The following is a 17,583-nucleotide window of genomic DNA, read 5'->3' as shown; positions in this document are numbered from 1 at the left end:
TATTTCGTTCTTCACATCTCTTTCATAAAAACCACAGCAAACAGGTTTTACAGTGGGAAGGTAAAAGGGAGCGCCAGGGTACCTGTGGAGGGCAGGCCTCGTGGTATATCCACCGTGAAGGTCCCTGGCATTACATGAGGCAGTATGAAGGTTCTGGATAGTCACTCATTCAGCCAATATTTACCAAGAACCCACCATGTGCCAGTGGTAAACTATGCATCCCTCCATCTCACATGTCTTTTGCAAAGCAGAAAAGAAAGCCTATTTCATGAAGCATATACTTTAGTGGGGTGAAATCATACATACGTTTGTACATAGTCTGTCCTGTGATGATAAGAATTATGAAGAAAAATAAAGCAAGTGACAGGGACAGGGAGTCACTGAGAGAGCACTGGTGTGGGAGGTCACTATTTATCATAGGTTGGTTAGGGAAGGCCTCTCTGGTCAAATGACAGCTGACTATACGCAGGCCACTGATGAAGTGAGAAGAAAGTTCATGGAACTAAATGGGGGAAGAACTTTCCAGGCAGAAGGAAATGTAAAGGTGTGAGTTGGTCTGAGCATGGTTAAGTGGAGTGATTAGATTCTATGGAAACTATGACAGATACATTTCTTCTACGTAAATGTACCACCAGTTCGGCAGACAGAAGTGTTTAATGACAGAAAAAAAGAACACCGACTTTTTTTGGTCTCTATACACATTTACAAATAGTAATACTTTAATAAAAGGTCAGTCTAGAGGCCCCCAGTGGCTCAGTTGGTTAAGCATCTGACACTTGATTTTAGCAGATCATGATTTCACAGTTGTGAGATCAAGCCCCTCCATGGGCCCTGTGCTGGGTATAGAGGCTGCTTAAGATTCTCTCTTTTTCTCCCTCTGCCCCTCCCCAGGTCATGCTCTTTCTGTAAAAAATAAAATTATTAATTAATTAATTAATTAATTAATTTAAAAAATGTCAGTCTTGAAACCAGCACTGTCAACTTCAAGATTCTTTAGCCATGAACCTTTTCATTCTTATACACTATGTGGCATAGCCTAATGCACTACAGCAACGTCTCCCTTCTCTACAAGCTGAGTAATGGAGTTCCTTGGTTCAGTCAGGTGACTGTTAGTGAGTCTAGGATCCTTAAGAAACAAATGTTTCCACTTTCCTGGAGCATTAAGGATACTGGGGGCAGCAGGCCTGTCTTAATCAGTTCTGGCTGCTTTGACAAACTACAACAGACTGAATGACTTAAACAAAAAATGTTCATTTCTCACAGTTCTGGTGGCCGGGAAGTCCAACATTGAGGTGTCAGATGATTCGTTTCCTGGTTTGAGGTCTCTTGCTCTCAGCTGTCTTCTTCCTGTATCCTCACATGGTGGAAAGATAGAGCTCTGCTCCCCTCTTCTTCTTATAAGGGCACTAACCCTGTTATAAGAGCTCCACCCTTAAGACCATCTAACCTTAATTACCTCACAAAGGCCTCACCTCTAAATGCCATCACATTGGAGACTGGGGCTTTCACATATGAATATGAGGGGAACACAAACATTTAGTTCATAACAGGACATAGTTTTCTTCAATCAGAATTGGCATACTTAAGCAAGAAATTTTAGATAGATGTTAGTTTAATAGCAAGGTAAGAAAGAAATAGAAGTAGAAACATGAAAAAATAAGATAAAAGACATAATTCAATGTAAAATATATTTACTAACTTTTCAGCATGTAGTGGACATTTAATAAATGTTTGCTTGTTATTAACGAAAATAATTCCTGTCACACATATAACACTATATTTATTACATACACGAACACTTAGCAGTGTTTCTATTTTGTTTCTATCCTTTACATAATTAAGAAGCTATTATTATGACTGACTAAATGAATGGAAGATGAATATAGGCTTGTTAGTGTGTTGTGATAAACACTGTCAGATTATGTGCTCATTGGTTTTTTTTTTTTTACCTTTACATAAAATATTTTGTGCATTGTTAACAATTAACCTCTAATCTCTTGTCACTTTCTTTTAGGGTTTTTTTATCATGAATTGTCCAGACTTAACGCCTTTGGCTTCCCAATTGATATATCTTAACTTATCCTTTAATGATATCAGTGATTTTCCCACAGAAGTGAGTCCATTTTTATCATTGGTATATATTGCAATATTCTTTTACTTTTACTTTTTATTTTACTGTCTTTTCAAGGATAATGTCTTATTAATTATAATTAGAACAAAAAATAGACACTTATGATGCCCTGGAAAAGAGTGAAAAAAGAGATAAACGATGCAGCCAATTAATGTTCCTTTGCTGATTCTACTACATTAGTTTGAAGGGCTTACAAAATGTAACAAATAGAGAGAGATCTGTACACTTTATCATGCCACTCATATTTGTTTCTCTTTTCTGTTCCTCAGATATTTTGCCTTAAAAATTTACAACTACTATTCCTGAGAAATAATCCAATCAAAGAAATCCCTTCTGAAATTCAGCAACTTAAGTTCCTTAGAGTTTTCAGCATTGCCTTTAATTTGATTACTACTCTTCCACCTGGGTAAGGTCGGTAGACCTGAGATTATAAACACAGAAAAAGAGTTTATAACTTATAAAGAGATCAATTTCCCTTTTGAAAGCTGCTGGCAACATTTTAGCCATCGAATAATTCGCATTTTGTTCTGAATCACTGATTTGCTGCTTATTATTGTGTTAAAAGTAATCCTACCAGCTACATAGATGCCAATTCTTATGGGGCCCAGGCCAGTGAGTGCTTATGTAGCAATCCAGTATTTGGGTATGGATTAAAAGAACACTTGTCATATAAAGAGACTTTATAGACTTTTTAGAAAGGCTGAATGTGGAATTAGGAAATCTAGACTTTTAACTTCAAAATTGATAATGATCTGTTTTATCTGGAGAAAGTCACGTAAGCTTCTTGGTCTCAATTTCCTAATCTATAAACTAAGAAATTAGCCAGTACAATACCCAAGAAGGGATGTTTGAGTATAAGAGAGATGGGTTTTTCTCCCCACATATGGACAGGTAATTATTTAACCCCTAATGAAAATTTTAAACCAAAACCATAACCAAATGCAAAACAAGATACTTCTTCCAGGTAGAGTTTAGCAAACTGAATGTGGATTAAGAGCAAAGGGACAGGGCTCGTAAATAGTTGAAAAACATTTTGTAAAGAAGATTCTCACAGTAATTAAAGAACTGCATCAAAATTCATTTATAAAGTTGTTCACCCACCATTGTTCGTAATTAACAATCCAATAAATTCTAACAATCCAATAAAATCTACATTCATAAACTGTATAACTATTCAGTCATTTAAAACACTAAGAAAGTAAGAATACTGCATTGTGTGTATTGCCTTTCTGTTTAAATCATCTATATTTTTCAACAGTAACATAAATTGTATTTTCTCTGCCTTGATACTAGAAACAGCTATCTCTCTAAGGAAACCCTGCTTCCTTTTTATTGAAAGATGGTGTTTAAAACTTGAGATCTGAGTGCTAGATGTCCCATTGCTATTGGGACGACATTGCTTCTAGACACTCCCTGTGAACAGAGCTAAGTAATATATGTATATATACTAATCTGTGTGTACACACATATCTACAATTATTTCTGTGTGTGTATATATATGTATATATATAAACATTAAGAAATATATATACACATACCCCTGCATACATACACACACACACACAATTACATATATATGTACATATAGAGACACATATATATGTATGTGTATATACCTACATATGCATCTAAATATAAATTTGCATTTGATTATCTCTTATTGTAATTACAAACTTTAATAACCATAACTGTCATTTAAACAAAATGTAGGGGCGCCTGGGTGGCTCAGTTGGTTGGGCGTCTGACTTCGGCTCAGATGGTAGTCTGACGGTTTGTGAGTTCAAACTACCTGCTGGGCCCCGCTGGACTCTGTGCTGACAGCTGGGAGCCTGGAGCCTGCTTCAGGTACTGTGTCTCCCTCTCTCTCTAACCCCTCCCCCGCTTACACTCTGTCTCTGTCTCTCAAAAATTAACATTACAAAAATGATTTTTAAATGAACAAAATGTAAAAATTCTTTTTTAAATGTTTGTTTATTTTTGAGAGAGAAAGAGAGAGAGAGGAGGCACAAGTGGGGGAGGGGCAGAGAGAGAGGGAGACATGGAATCTGAAGCAGGCTCCAGGCTCCTAGCTGTCAGCACAGAGTCCGACATGGGGCTGGAACTCACTAAATGAGATCACGACCTGAGTCTGAGTCCAACACTTAACTGACTGGGCCATCCAGGTGCCCCAAAATGTTAAAATTCTTAAAGCAACTACAACTCATTCATAAGTAGAGGGTCAACATTGTTCACTATTTAGAGATTAAGCAAATTAGTTTGGAATATTGGTTAACCATTGGTTATAATCAAAAGTTTTAAGGAGCTATTTCTCAATAAGATTAGCATTTCTAAAATAAAGCTGTGTATTTTTATAAGATAACAGGTTATGTATGTATATCAGGGGAAGACTGACAGCACAGCACAAACTCCCTGAGGCCTAAATTTTTGTTGCTACAATCTGGCTTTGAGCTACTTAGGGCATCTGATATAAAGCAAACATAGTTGGAACGGCCCAGCTCTGAAAGCACAAAGAACGGGATTCTCATACTAGCTGTGACCTTAGATGCCCTACTATTACAGTTATGCCCTTGATTATACACTGTAAAGGTATAATCAACTCTCTCAGGTTAAATGTTTGAAGTTTTGTAACCATGGAAAGTCCTTTGATTTGTCTATTTAGTTTTCTTGTAAAATAAAGATAATACATCACTTCAAAAGCCCAACAGGCCTCTTCTTTTCTCCAAAGCTTTGAGATAGGATTTGCTCATGAAATATATTTTCATTGTTCATTTAAGGAGTAAGGACATCACCAAAATGTGTCTCTTTCCTTTCCTTTTTTTTTTTCCTTTTTCTTTTTTGGTTCTTGTCTTCTCCATCCCAAAGCCTACCTGGAGGGTCCTCACAGCCTCCAGAAAGAACCAACCCCAAGGTCTGATTTCAGACCTTTGGCCTCCAGAACTTTGAGAGTGTAAATGTCCATTGCTCCATGACACCTGGCTGTGGTCATTTGTTACGTCAGCTCTAGAAAACTAACAGCAACTGAGAAAATAACATATCCAAGTGTGTTAGAAGTTTCTCAGGTGGCTTTTCTGTGTGGGGCTTTATGGCCAACAGACACATGAAATGATGCTCAGCATCCCTCCTCATCAGGGAAATACAAATCAAAACCACACTGAGATACCACCTCACGCCAGTCAGAGTGGCTAAAATGAGCAAATCAGAGGACTCTAGATGCTGGCGAGGATCTGGAGAAACGGGCACCCTCCTACACTGTTGGTGGGAATGTAACTGGTGCAGCCCCTCTGGAAAACAGTGTGGAGGTTCCTTAGGAAACTAACAATAGAACTCCCCTATGTTCCAGTAATAGCACTGCTAGGAATTTACCCAAGGGATACAGGAGTGCTGATGCATAGGGGCACATGCACCCCAAAGTTCATAGCAGCACTCTCAACAATATCCACTCCAAACATTTCAAAGCAGTCTTAAAGGATAAATGGGTTCTTTTAGGAACTTTGATTGTAATTATACCCAATAACGAAAAGAAGTCCATAAATTTCAAGATCTTAGAAAAATATAGTTTCTCCATACTTCTACCTATATACTCAAATATTTAGTTCTTTATTCATGCCCAGTAATGACAAACATTTAATCATTTTTAATTTCATTTTATTTTTCTATTTAAGGTTGTTTTCTTTGACCTATCTTGAGGAACTTGATATTTCCTACAATAGTATTGCTTCTATTTCAAACGAAATCCAGAGACTCAGGTATTTTGGATGTAGTGAGTACACACAGTCATAGGCCCTATAAGGGTGTATTTGGTAATGATTGTGCTGGAGAAAATTGAGTTCTTTCTTATATTCAATAGCCATAAAACATAATATGTGAAAGCATAAAGTTTACAAAAACATAATCTGAATGATCAGTATGTTTAAGACATAACATTTCAAGACATAACATTTTCAGTGATTGTTTAAAAGCTGTACTGATGACTACTTAATAGAACGACAGGATAACTTTGTTCATTTTTCTGTGTGTACACCTGTGGTCTTATCAGTCTTATTTATTTTGGGTAAGGATATACATATATACAGTGTAATCTTAATAATACCAGGGATACCCCGCACTGCTTGGTAATAATAGCAAGGATAAGAGACAAAAAATAACAAAAGATGTTCCCATTGTTCTTATTTCTCAGGAAATGTCAAGGGTTTTGAGAGTTGTGAGCCAGGAACTATGGATAAAGACCAAATATTTCTTGTAAATCCCAACATCACACCTGTCTTTCCCGGAATTCAATGAACTCTTTTAATCACCAGCTTAAACATTTTTATTTTCAATTAAAGAAATATGTTTAACCATCGAGTCTTCTCCTCCATCTGGTTTCATTTCGTCTTCCTAAAATACCTATTGTTTATCTGTTAGGTCTCCTAGTTCTATCTTCTGTGACATCTATATATTTTTTTCACATGATTTTTCTTCATATTTTTGCTCTGTTTGAGTTACTTCTTGGTCTTCACCTCTAATCCAGATCTTTATGAAGACCATGTTCTTCTTCAGTTCATCTGCTGAATTCTTTAGTTTTATAAATCATGGGTTTGGGTTCAAGAGAGTCTACTTGTGTGGGTTTGTCTCTTATTAAGTGAATTTTATTAAGTTCTGCCCCCCACCCCAACACTTCCTCTGCCTCCACAGAGCGTGATTGCCTCAGGAGCACTGTTGTGTGTTTGTTTGTTTTTCTCTTCTGGCTGCTCTGTCTTCTGCTCCGGGCTGAAGGCAGTCTCAGAGCACCTGCAGACAGAGTCAGTGTGTGACAGGAGGAAGTGCCTCGGTCCGTAGGATGCTCAGCTACGAAGGCTGTCTCAGTGGGGAGCTCTTCCAGCTTTAAACATTGTTTAGCCTCTCGAACTCCCCAGAACTCACTGAGAGGAAAGAGGAACCCTATCTGGTGGAGACTCTATGATAAAGAAACTCAGGGGACGCCTGGGTGGCTCAGTCGGTTAAGCGTCCGACTTCGGCTCAGGTCATGATCTCGCGGTTTGTGGGTTCGAGCCCCACGTCGGGCTCTGTGCTGACGGCTGGCTCAGAGCCTGGAGACTGTTTCAGATTCTGTGTCTCCCTCTCTCTCTGACCCTCTCCTGCTCACGCTGTCTCTCTCTCTCTCTCTCTCTCTCCTCTCTCAGAAACAAATTTAAAAATTAAAAAAATAAAGAAAAAAGAAACTCAGGCAGGGGCAGCCTCACCCAGGGGTGTTTGGGGACCCTCGCTGGCGTTTCCCCTAGAGTACCCCACACTTATTCTGGCTGTCCACTGGGCTCTCTGCTGCTGGCCCTGAGGCTTGTGCTTGGTGTAGAGGGAAAATAGTGACCATGCCACTTTCTCCTTGGAAATCAGAGCAAAGCCTGGGGTCTTGCTTTCCTTTTCCAGGTTGTGACAGGTGCAGTGGTCAGACTGTGGCTGAGGGATGAAGACCACTGATGGTTCTTCCTAGTCTCATTATTTTAAATCCCTTTTTTGACCATGTTTAATTTTTTTTTCAGAGAGCGCAAGTAAGGGAGAGGGGCAGAGGGAGGGAGAAAGAAAATCTCATGAGTCTGGAGCCTGACACGCAGCTCAACTCCACCACCCTCTGGGATCATGACCTGAACTGAAATCAAGACTCAAATGCTCAACTGACTGAGCCACCCAGGAGCCCTGATCACATTTTAGTATTGTCAGCCAGAGTCAGAACTGAAGGATTTGTGTGGACGAGAAACTAGGCTGCACATGAGACTCTAGACCTCCCAGCCCCTCATTTCAAAAGTCCTCATTTCAACCTTTTCACTCCCAGTACATTTGACAAGTTGGACCAGCCTTTGATTTGTTTTTATGTGGCCCCCATAAACAGATATTTTTCTGCCTGTCTCCAGCACTAATTAGAAAGGAGATGAGTGACTGTAAAACACACCATCAAGACAAGTAGTATAAATGAGAAAATCAGTAACATCGGGTCTCTTTCAACAAAGAAATCAGGGTTATCAGAATCAACGAACACAGTAAAACCAAGGGGACTCAGGGGATGAAAAGTCCATGTGCAACACAGCACATGATAGTGTGATAGTGTTAATTTCACGGTTTTGATTAGGCTTGAATGAGATGAGGTACTGATGTTCAATTTGTCAATGAAAATATACTCTATCATTGTACTATATTATTTCTTTTCTCGTAATAACATGCTGCAAAGACCCAGAACTTATGCTTTAATTCACTTACACAAACCCACATATTGCTGTAATAATATATTGTTTCCATTGTTTTTTAATTCTCTGATTCTAAGGAAATACTTAAACACTCATATTTTATTGCTAAGTGTGATGCTAATTTTCAGGAACATTGGAACAGAATTTTACTTCAGTGTTATAAATTGCATAAATACCTTTTAAATTTGGCTTCCTTTATTTGCAGACTACTTGAAAAACTGAATGTTGATGGGACTGAGCTGACTACTTTTCCACCTGCAATTTTGAAGCTTAACTTGAAAAAACTCCAGTTTGAGAATACTTTCACTCACCCGATTTTTTGGAAAGAGAATTCTTTGAATAGCCCCCCGTGTCTTACTCATCTTACTTCTTTGTTCTTTTTAAAAAATGATCTACATAAATATTATGAAGTGATCCCAGTGGAAATTCAGAAGCTGCTAGAATGGTGAGCAAATTCTGAAGCCCTTTTAATAAAAGAAAAATACCCTTATAAGCATTTATTTTTTTAAAAAAAATTAATGTTTTATTTATTTCTGAGAGAGAAAGAGAGACAGTGTGAGCAGGGGAGGGTCAGAGAGAGAGGGAGACACAGATTCCGAAACAGGCTCCAGGCTCTAAGATAGCTTTCAGCACAGTGCCTGATGTGGGACTCGAACCCACAAACCTTGAGATCATGACCTGAGCCAAAGTCAGATGCTCAACCGACTGAGCCACCCAGTGCCCCAACACCCCTATAAGCATTTAAATGTTATTCAATAGAGGCCAGGTGACTGTTTTACTATTAACATGCACACCCCACACCACACCCTCAGACATACATAAAATTCTTCACCTTTCTCCTTCTGACTCTCCAGGCATCATAATGTAGTCTGAATTCTGCCATTTGCTAATATTCTCGTTACTACTTAATTCCAGTGTGAGTTACAAATTGCTGAGGTGTAGCTGGCAAAATTGTTGTAGTATTAATCTTTTCTGTGAATTACTGAAGACATAGAAGTGGGTCCTTCCAAAAAAGGATTCTTTATTCCCAGGCACTCTATGCAGGGAAATTCGTTATACTCTAGCTTCCTAGGGATCAGGAAGAGACCAGACGTATTTAGAGCAACTTCTCCTCCTCAGTGATCAATGGCCAATGTGAGAATCATTGCCTAATCTCAAAACTTGGGTGGACCCCATGCACTGGCAGTCCACTCAGCTTATCTCTTATTTCCTGCACGTGGTATAAATCTGTTTTTACACTCATCAGTGTGTATATTATTGATTTAACAAATATCTGTTGTATGCCTAAGTAAAATTTCCCAGGAGTATATAAATTACCAATATTGACTCAATAAAAGGCAGGAAGTCAAAACAGATGAGTAATCTTCCAAGCAATTGAAGAAGGTGATTAACAAACTACCAATAAAAAGGGACCAGGACCCAAAGTTTTCCATTTTAATGCATCGAGATGTCAGTGCTCATGAGATTCTAATGCAAATGAAAAATTAAGAAAAATTCTCAAAAGATAAAAAGTTTTATAAAGAAATAAAACCAAACCAGAGAGTGGTAACAGATGTCGTATGAAACTATTTGAATTCACCACAAAGTAGGGAAGCTGAAGCTGACATTCCTCAAATCTGTACCCAAGAGTGGGCTCCATGTCCCCAAGCAGTAAATACCTTTTTTCCAGCTAAACAAATATTTTTGAGAGAAACATCCTCAGTTTAGCTCTGAAGATTCCAGAAAAATTAAGTTAAATTGAACATTATCTCACAATTTAAAGAAATGTCCAAATACACGAGGAAATGAGCCAGCGAGAGTAAAAGGAAGCAAAATCAGTCAAAAAGTACAAATCTCCAAGGACACAAGATATTAGAACTTTACAGAATACAAAATACCTATTTTAAGGGTTTAAAGTAATAAAATATCATTTTAATTTTAAAACTGGTCAAGAAATAAAAGGCCATTAAATATCAGCAGGCACATATGAAAAAGAAATTTTATTTTATTTATTTATTGAAACATTTTGTGTGTGTGTTTTTATTTTTGAGAGAGAGGGAGAAAAAGTGGGTGAGCAGGAGAGGGGCAGAGAGAGAGGGAGACACAGGATACGAAGCAGGCTCCAGGCTCTAAGATGTCAGTACAGAGCCTGATGCGGGGCTAGAACTCACAAACCCCGAACTGTGAGATCACGACCTGAGCTGAAGCCGGCCATTCAACAGACTGAGCCACCCAGGCACCCCTATTTATTTACTTTTTAATGTTTATTTTTGAGAGAGAGTCAGAGTTTGAGAGGGGAGGGGCAGAGAGAGAGCAGGGAGACACAGAATGTGAAGCAGGCTCCAGGCTCTGGGCTGTCAGCACAGAGTCCCATGCAGGGCTGGAACTCAGTAACTGTGAGGTCATGACCTGAGCCAAAGTCGGAGGCTTAACCGAGTGAGCCAACCAGGTGCTCCTGAAAAAGAAAATTTAAATGAAATGAAATTCTAGAAACTAAAAGTGTAACAGTTAAAATTAACTCTGTGCATGGGTTAAACAGACAATTATACAGACATGAAGAGGGATCTAAGGGATTACTGTGTCTTCACAGACAGGAGGTAAAGAGATATTAATATATACCCTAACACAGACGTAGACTCCCAGAGAATTCTGTGCATTTTCAGAAGTAATGAAAGATGTGAACTCAGATGCTGAAAGCTCTGCACGAGCTAAGTAACATACCTGATAGACACCAAAGACAAAGCAAAGACTTAAAATCAGGTGGAGGGGGGAGCTGCTTACAGAGAATAACAAGCCAACTGCTAACAACAGTGTAACAATAACGGAAAACATGTTACCTTGCCCAGCACAACTAACCTGCAAGAACAAAGGAGAACAAATGTCATTCCAGAGGAAAAAAAAAACAGAGAATTTCCTCCCCCTAGATTGTCTCTAAAGGAACTTGCAAAGCATGTGCATCAGGAGAAAGGAAAACGACTCCAGAAGCAAGTTCTGAGATGGAAGAAGAAATGGAGGGAAAAGGGACTGGAATTGGAAATATGTGAATAAACAAACATGAACTCTAGGATCTATGAAATAATAATAACAACAGTATCTATGTTATGCTGTTTAAAAGAAGCTATAGTTAAAATCAGACATCAAAAATAATTAGAGATGTAATATTTAAATGATACTTTTGTAAAGAAACAGACTATACCTAGAAATATATGAAGTGAAATATGCATAAGGTACTTAGAGAGAAAACTTAAAATGACAGAAAAATAAAGAAGTTTGAATGAAATGAGAAAGACACATATCCAGGTATGATATTAACCAACACCAAAAATATATTCATTCTCCCCAAATAGAGCTGTATGTTCAATGTATTTCTGGTCAAAACCCCAACAGAATATCCTAAGAAACTTGATAAGCTGACTATAAAATGTGTTTGGAAAAGCAGAGACTTCAAAATAGCTAAGACAAACCTGAAAAAGAAGACTAACATTAAGGATCTCATTGATCTATACATGGTCAGATATGAACACTTATGATAAAGTCAGAGAAAGTAATACAGCTGATGTTACGTGCAATGAAAGAAAAATTGACCAATGGAAGAGAGTACGTAGTCCAGTTACATTCTCACGCACGTGCGAAAGCTTGGTATCAGGCAAAATAGCGCTGTGGATGAGTAGGGAGAGGAGAGACTTTTCAGTAAATGATACTGAGATATTTGGTCATCTACAGGGAGAAAATGTATCATTAGATTCCTGCTATGTGTTTGTCACTATCATATGATGCAAAATCAGTTCCATTTGGATTAACGTAAATGTGAAAAACAAAACTTTAAAGCCTTTACAAGCAAGTATAGGAGACTAATGTGTATGATTTCATGACAGGAAAAGATAGCCTTAAGCAAAACAAAATATATAAACAGTAAAGCCAAGTTTCATAAATTTGATAAAAGTATAATAGGACACTTATAAAATTAAGAGACAAGCCATTAAGAAGATATTACAATGCATACAGCTGTTGAAACATATATGTATGTCGATCACAAATCAGTAAGAAAAGATATAACCAGGGGCGCCTGAGTGGCTCATTTGGTTAAGCGTCCAACTTTGGCACAGGTCATGATCTCACGGTTTGTGGGTTCGAGCCCCGCTTCGGGCTCTGTGCTGACAGCTAGCTCAGAGCCTGGAGCCTGTTTCTGATTCTGTGTCTCCCTCTTTCTCTGACCATCCCCTGCTCATGCTTGCTCTCTCTCTCTCTCTCTCTCTCTCTCTCTCAGAAATAAAGAAAACATTTAAAAACATTTAAAACAAGAAAAGATATAACCAATAAAAACTGTGTAAGTGATAGGAATATGCAATTCATGGGAGACGATAGGAATATGCAACTCATGGGAGAGATAGCTGATAAACATGAAGAATGTTAAATCTTGGGGCACCTGGGTGGCTCAGCCGGTTAAGTGTCTGGCTTAGGTGCAGGTCATGATTTCACAGTTTGTGGGTTCGAGCCCTGCATCGGGCTCTGTGCTGACAGCTAGCTCAGAGCTTGGAGCCCGCTTCAGATTCTGTGTCTCCCTCTCTCTCTGACCCTCTCCTGCTCATGCTGTCTCTCTCTCTCTCTCTCAGAAATAAATAAAACATTTAAAATTTTTGAAAAAAAAAGAATGTTAAATCTTACTGGTAATCGAGGAACTGTGATACCACATAGCAACAATTGGTTTTTGTTTACCTGTTTAATCAAGATTAAGAAGATTGATGTTTAATGTTGGCTTTGGGTGCCCCAAAACTGGATTATCATGTACCATTAGTGGTGCTGTAAGTTGGTGAAAACTTTGTGGAAGGCATTTTGACAGTATCCTGCTTACTCCTTGAAATAGAAATTTAAGTCTTCAGAATCTGTATTATAGAATAGTAACATGTGAACACAAGTCAGGCACAGGGATGAAAATCTGAGCCCAAATGTGCTCAAATAAATAAAATAATTAATTAATTAATAATAAAAAAAGTAGTAAAGTAAAATTATGATGTATCCATGTTATGGAATATTATGATGCTATTAATATGAAGCAAAACAAAATTTACTTCCATAAAAAGTTGTCCAAGACATTCTGTTAACTCTTTTGAGATTTTATTTATTTATTTTTATTTATTTTTTAATGTTTTATTTATATCTAGGAGAGAGAGAGAGAGAGCGTGAGCAGGGGAGGGTCAGAGAGAGAGGGAGTCACAGACTGAAACAGGCTCCAGGCTCTGAGCTGGCAGTCAGCACAGAGCCTGACGCGGGGCTCGAACCCACGAACCGAGAGATCATGACCTAAGCGAAAGTCAGATGCTTAACCGACTAAGCCACCCAGGTGCCCCAAAGATTTTATTTATTTTTTAAAATGTTTTTTATTTATTTCTGAGAGAGAGAGACAGCATGAGCAGGGGAGGGTCAGAGAGAGAGGGAGACACAGAATCTGAAACAGCGTCCAGGCTCTGAGCTAGCTGTCAGCACAAAGCCTGACGCGGGACTCGAACCCACAAACCGTGAGATCATGACCTGAGTCAAAGTCGGACACTTAACCGACTGAGCCACAACTCTTTTGGGATTTTAAACATGCATGAAAATGAATATGTATACATGTTTATATCAATTTTTTTTAATTTTTTAAAATTTAAAATTGGTAAATCATACCAATGTCTACACCATTAAGAAAGTATTAATGCCCTCCCCCACCCCCACCCGATGGTTCTCATCCATATCGAACTTCGTACTGGCAGATTTTTCCATTGTGCCTATTGGATGATTATGAAATGGGATCTGTAGTCTCTGATGGCTAATGGAGGTGAGAAGCTACACTTCTCAATGTGCTCTCGACATTTAAGTTTCTTCTTCTGTGAAGAGTGTGTTCATGTAAATGGAATAATGGGTTGACGTCCTTATTTTTTTTTTAGCTGATTTGTGAGCATCTAAACATACATGCAGACACTAATCCTATACTAGGTTATGGTAGTCCGTTTATTTTTAAAATGATATATTTATTTTGAATTCTACAAATAATATGTGGTTCTTACAGAAAATTTGGAAACTACTGAAAATCTTTAGAAAGATATTTAAAATGTCCTGTGATCATACTGACCAGAATAAGTACTGTTTTCTCTCTGCAATCCCTTAGACTGTTTTCTAGCTATGCATCTATACCTTTTTTGTTTTAGAAAACTAGGATTGTTTCATATACATGTATCTATTTTTTAGCATTTAATTTTTACTTGTGTATGTTTTAGCTCCTTAATTAGATGGTAAGATCAATAATGATAAGGGCCCTATTTTAAACTGCTTTGCACAGCATCAAGCAAGATGTCTTTTCTTTAGTAGATATTTACTAAATATTGATTTGATGTTTTCTCCCTTGCAGCCCATCTAGATGTGAGTGGTGTCAAGGTCCCATGTTTGGTGAAGGTTTTCGAGTCATCCAATCCTGTGATATTTTTGGAGCAACACATCTTCCTATTTTGTATCATGTCTGTTCTTCTTACTGCTATAGAAAAGTAAAGGAGAGCAGTTTCATTTTAGATACTGTTTCCAGCCAAAGAACAACTCTAAATTCTGAGTTGATAATTTAGGAGTCCCACTTTAAGAGCCATTAAAGTTTATGTATGTAGTGATTCACTTCTTTGAGAGTACAGGTTCTGTCTTCTGTGACTCCTCTTTGTAATCCCAGCTTCTTATGAAACTTTGTGACTGTTATGGAATTGTTGAAGAATAATTACTTTAGGAAGATTAGTAAAGGTCTTTGGATTTCAATGAAAATCTGGAAAATTTCTTTTATCACATGTTTGCTGTAAAACGGAGAAACGATAGAATCCTTTGCACAAAAGGATTTATCTTACAACTGGCATCTTTATGCATCCATTCCAAGTGATAAGATAGCATTTCAAAGTCATCAGTGGGATTTGTGCCTTACATGGGTTCAAAGCCATGTACCCAAGTTCTCTTTGTGAATTCTGTTTGTGAATTTTTGTAGAAATCTGTACAGTGCCAACCATCTCAATTGTGGATTGTTCTAAGAATAAAAGATTCATTCCAGTCCTATATTTAGTTGTTTGAATTCATTACTCAGGCTTCCTAGAACACTCAGTTATCTACAGTCTTTCAGTTATCCTGACCTTCATCTCATAAAGCCTGATTCCATAGGCCAGTGCTAGCATTCACCAGGCCTTCAAAGATAGCCTGGCAATTGAGGTGTCTGGGTGGCTCAGTCTGTTAAGCATCCAAATTTGGCTCAGGTCATGATCTCTCAGCTTATGAGCTCAAACCTTACATCAGGCTCTGTGCTGACAGCTCAGAGCCTGGAGCCTGCTTCGATTCTATGTCTCCTTCTCTTTCTGCTCCTTCCCCACTCATGCTCTGTCTCTCTCTCTCAAAAATAAATAAACATTAAGAAAAAAAAAAGATAGCCTGACAAGAAAATAAAGTAAAACTTACAAGATTACACTGTAAAGCAACATATGCCTACAGTAGAACTTGAGGCTTTAAGATTTAGTGTTTGGTAAGAGGAAGGTAAGAGCATTTTGATATAACAAACAACTGACTATCAGAATGGCACAGAATTGTTTCATATGCGGCATATTTTTATGTGTGTTTAAGTCCAAAATGCCATTGTTAATGATGAAACTTGATGAAATCACATGGTTGAAATTTATACAGGTATCTTATCTTTAGAGAATGTCAGAAAATTCACATTATGTCAGGTGTGTGTTTCATTTAGTAATATTTAAATCAAAGACAAAACACACCAGGCAAATATTTTTTCTGTTGATTTCAATAAATTGAGATACTTATACTCATCTGCTTGAGACTCAGTCTGATTTTAAGCAGAAATAAGAAAACATCGCTTGAGAGGTATACACCATATTCATCAGCAAAATAATGAAATTATTTATACAGAAGTAACTACCATATCATATATGTAATCTAGACAAGGATATTTATAGCCTAATAACAAATAAATGTATTAAAATGTAATATATCCATGATTACAAACAAGATAAAAATAAGATTAAATCCTAGTTGCATATAGCCAATTAGTACTTACCTTTGTCCTTGAAATATTTCTTGGAGGGAAAAGTGCATTTATTTCTTTAATTAAAAAATGTTGATTTTTGGTTTGAGTAACAGAGTGATATCATATTGAGATAGGGAATAAAATAAACTGAGATAGGGAAGAAAGAACAGGTTTCAAGGGAAATTACAAGATCTTAGAGATGTTGCAGAAAAATAAATATACCTAGACATTTGGACAAATACAAAATACACTTAGAGTCCAATCTCATTATATCCTCGTGGTTAGTGTAAGCCTTGAATCTAAGTGATCTAAGACATACTTATTACACAAACATTTTAAAAGAGAACTAAACCTAAGAAGAAAACAAAGTTCTCCTTGTAACTCCACCCAGTGAAAATTAGAGATAATCCTTGTGACATGTATATGTGTATATGTGCACACTTACATATTGCTTTCTTTTTAAAATGGGATTATTTGCCTCATACCACACACAATGATTAATTCTGGATTCCTAAAGGTCTAAATTGAAAGTATAAATAGATAAATAGGGTCTAAAAATTAGAATGGGAAGGATCTTTATAAGCAGGAAAAAAAACCCAAAAGAAAAGATGAACAGATTCATTATGCAAAAAATTTTTAATTTCCGTACAGCTAAAATCATCATAAACAAGGTCAAAAGACAAGTAACACATGGGAAAACACCTGTAATATATATGAATGACACAGAGTCAGGCTAGTAGCCATGGAATCTTGATTGTAAATGACAGAAATCCACTTGAAGGAAATGTATTAGTGTGTGTGTGTGTGTGTGTGTGTGTGTGTGTGTGTGTGTGCGCGCGTGCGCGCGCATCTTCAGGGGCAGCCAATATGGGAACTCAGACTGTGTCATGAAGGCATTATCTATTTTTCTGCCTATCTATCTATATGTCCATGCATCCATCCACCCACCCATCCATCCATCTATCTCTTAGCAACACTTTTCTTTAAGTTTGCCTCATTTCCAGGTAGCAAGGATGGCCACTGATGGTTCAGGTTAATGTACTAAAATGTCAGGAACCTCAGGAAAAGTACACTATCTATCCCAAGCATTACACTAAAACGTATTAGAAGTGATTTTCATTGGCTCAACTTGGGTCACATGTTCATATATGGACAAAGCATTGTAGCCTCATGGATGGAATACTCTAATTGGCCAGGACTAGTCACATGCCTATCTGGGA

The 17,583-nt window shown here is 37.6% G+C and overlaps 1 protein-coding gene across 1 annotated transcript in view; it reads left to right on the top strand.

Moving 5' to 3' along the window:
* LRRC63 (leucine rich repeat containing 63) overlaps positions 1 to 15,379 on the top strand; it is a 42,335-nt gene extending 26,956 nt beyond the window's left edge. Inside the window, exons 6-10 of the mRNA XM_039254372.1 lie at positions 2,015 to 2,113; positions 2,401 to 2,537; positions 5,794 to 5,877; positions 8,555 to 8,794; positions 14,714 to 15,379. Coding sequence (XP_039110303.1) covers positions 2,015 to 2,113; positions 2,401 to 2,537; positions 5,794 to 5,877; positions 8,555 to 8,794; positions 14,714 to 14,921 — 768 coding nt within the window. The 3' untranslated portion in view covers positions 14,922 to 15,379. The remainder of the gene's footprint in view (positions 1 to 2,014; positions 2,114 to 2,400; positions 2,538 to 5,793; positions 5,878 to 8,554; positions 8,795 to 14,713) is intronic.
* The last annotated feature ends 2,204 nt before the right edge of the window (positions 15,380 to 17,583 follow it).

This window comes from Hyaena hyaena, unplaced genomic scaffold (assembly GCF_003009895.1).
Source record: "Hyaena hyaena isolate Hyena2069 unplaced genomic scaffold, ASM300989v1 scaffold_483, whole genome shotgun sequence".
NCBI classification, from domain to species: Eukaryota; Metazoa; Chordata; class Mammalia; order Carnivora; family Hyaenidae; genus Hyaena; species Hyaena hyaena.
Note: the sequence above shows the minus strand (reverse complement) of the source record. Positions and strands in the feature narration are given on the sequence as shown.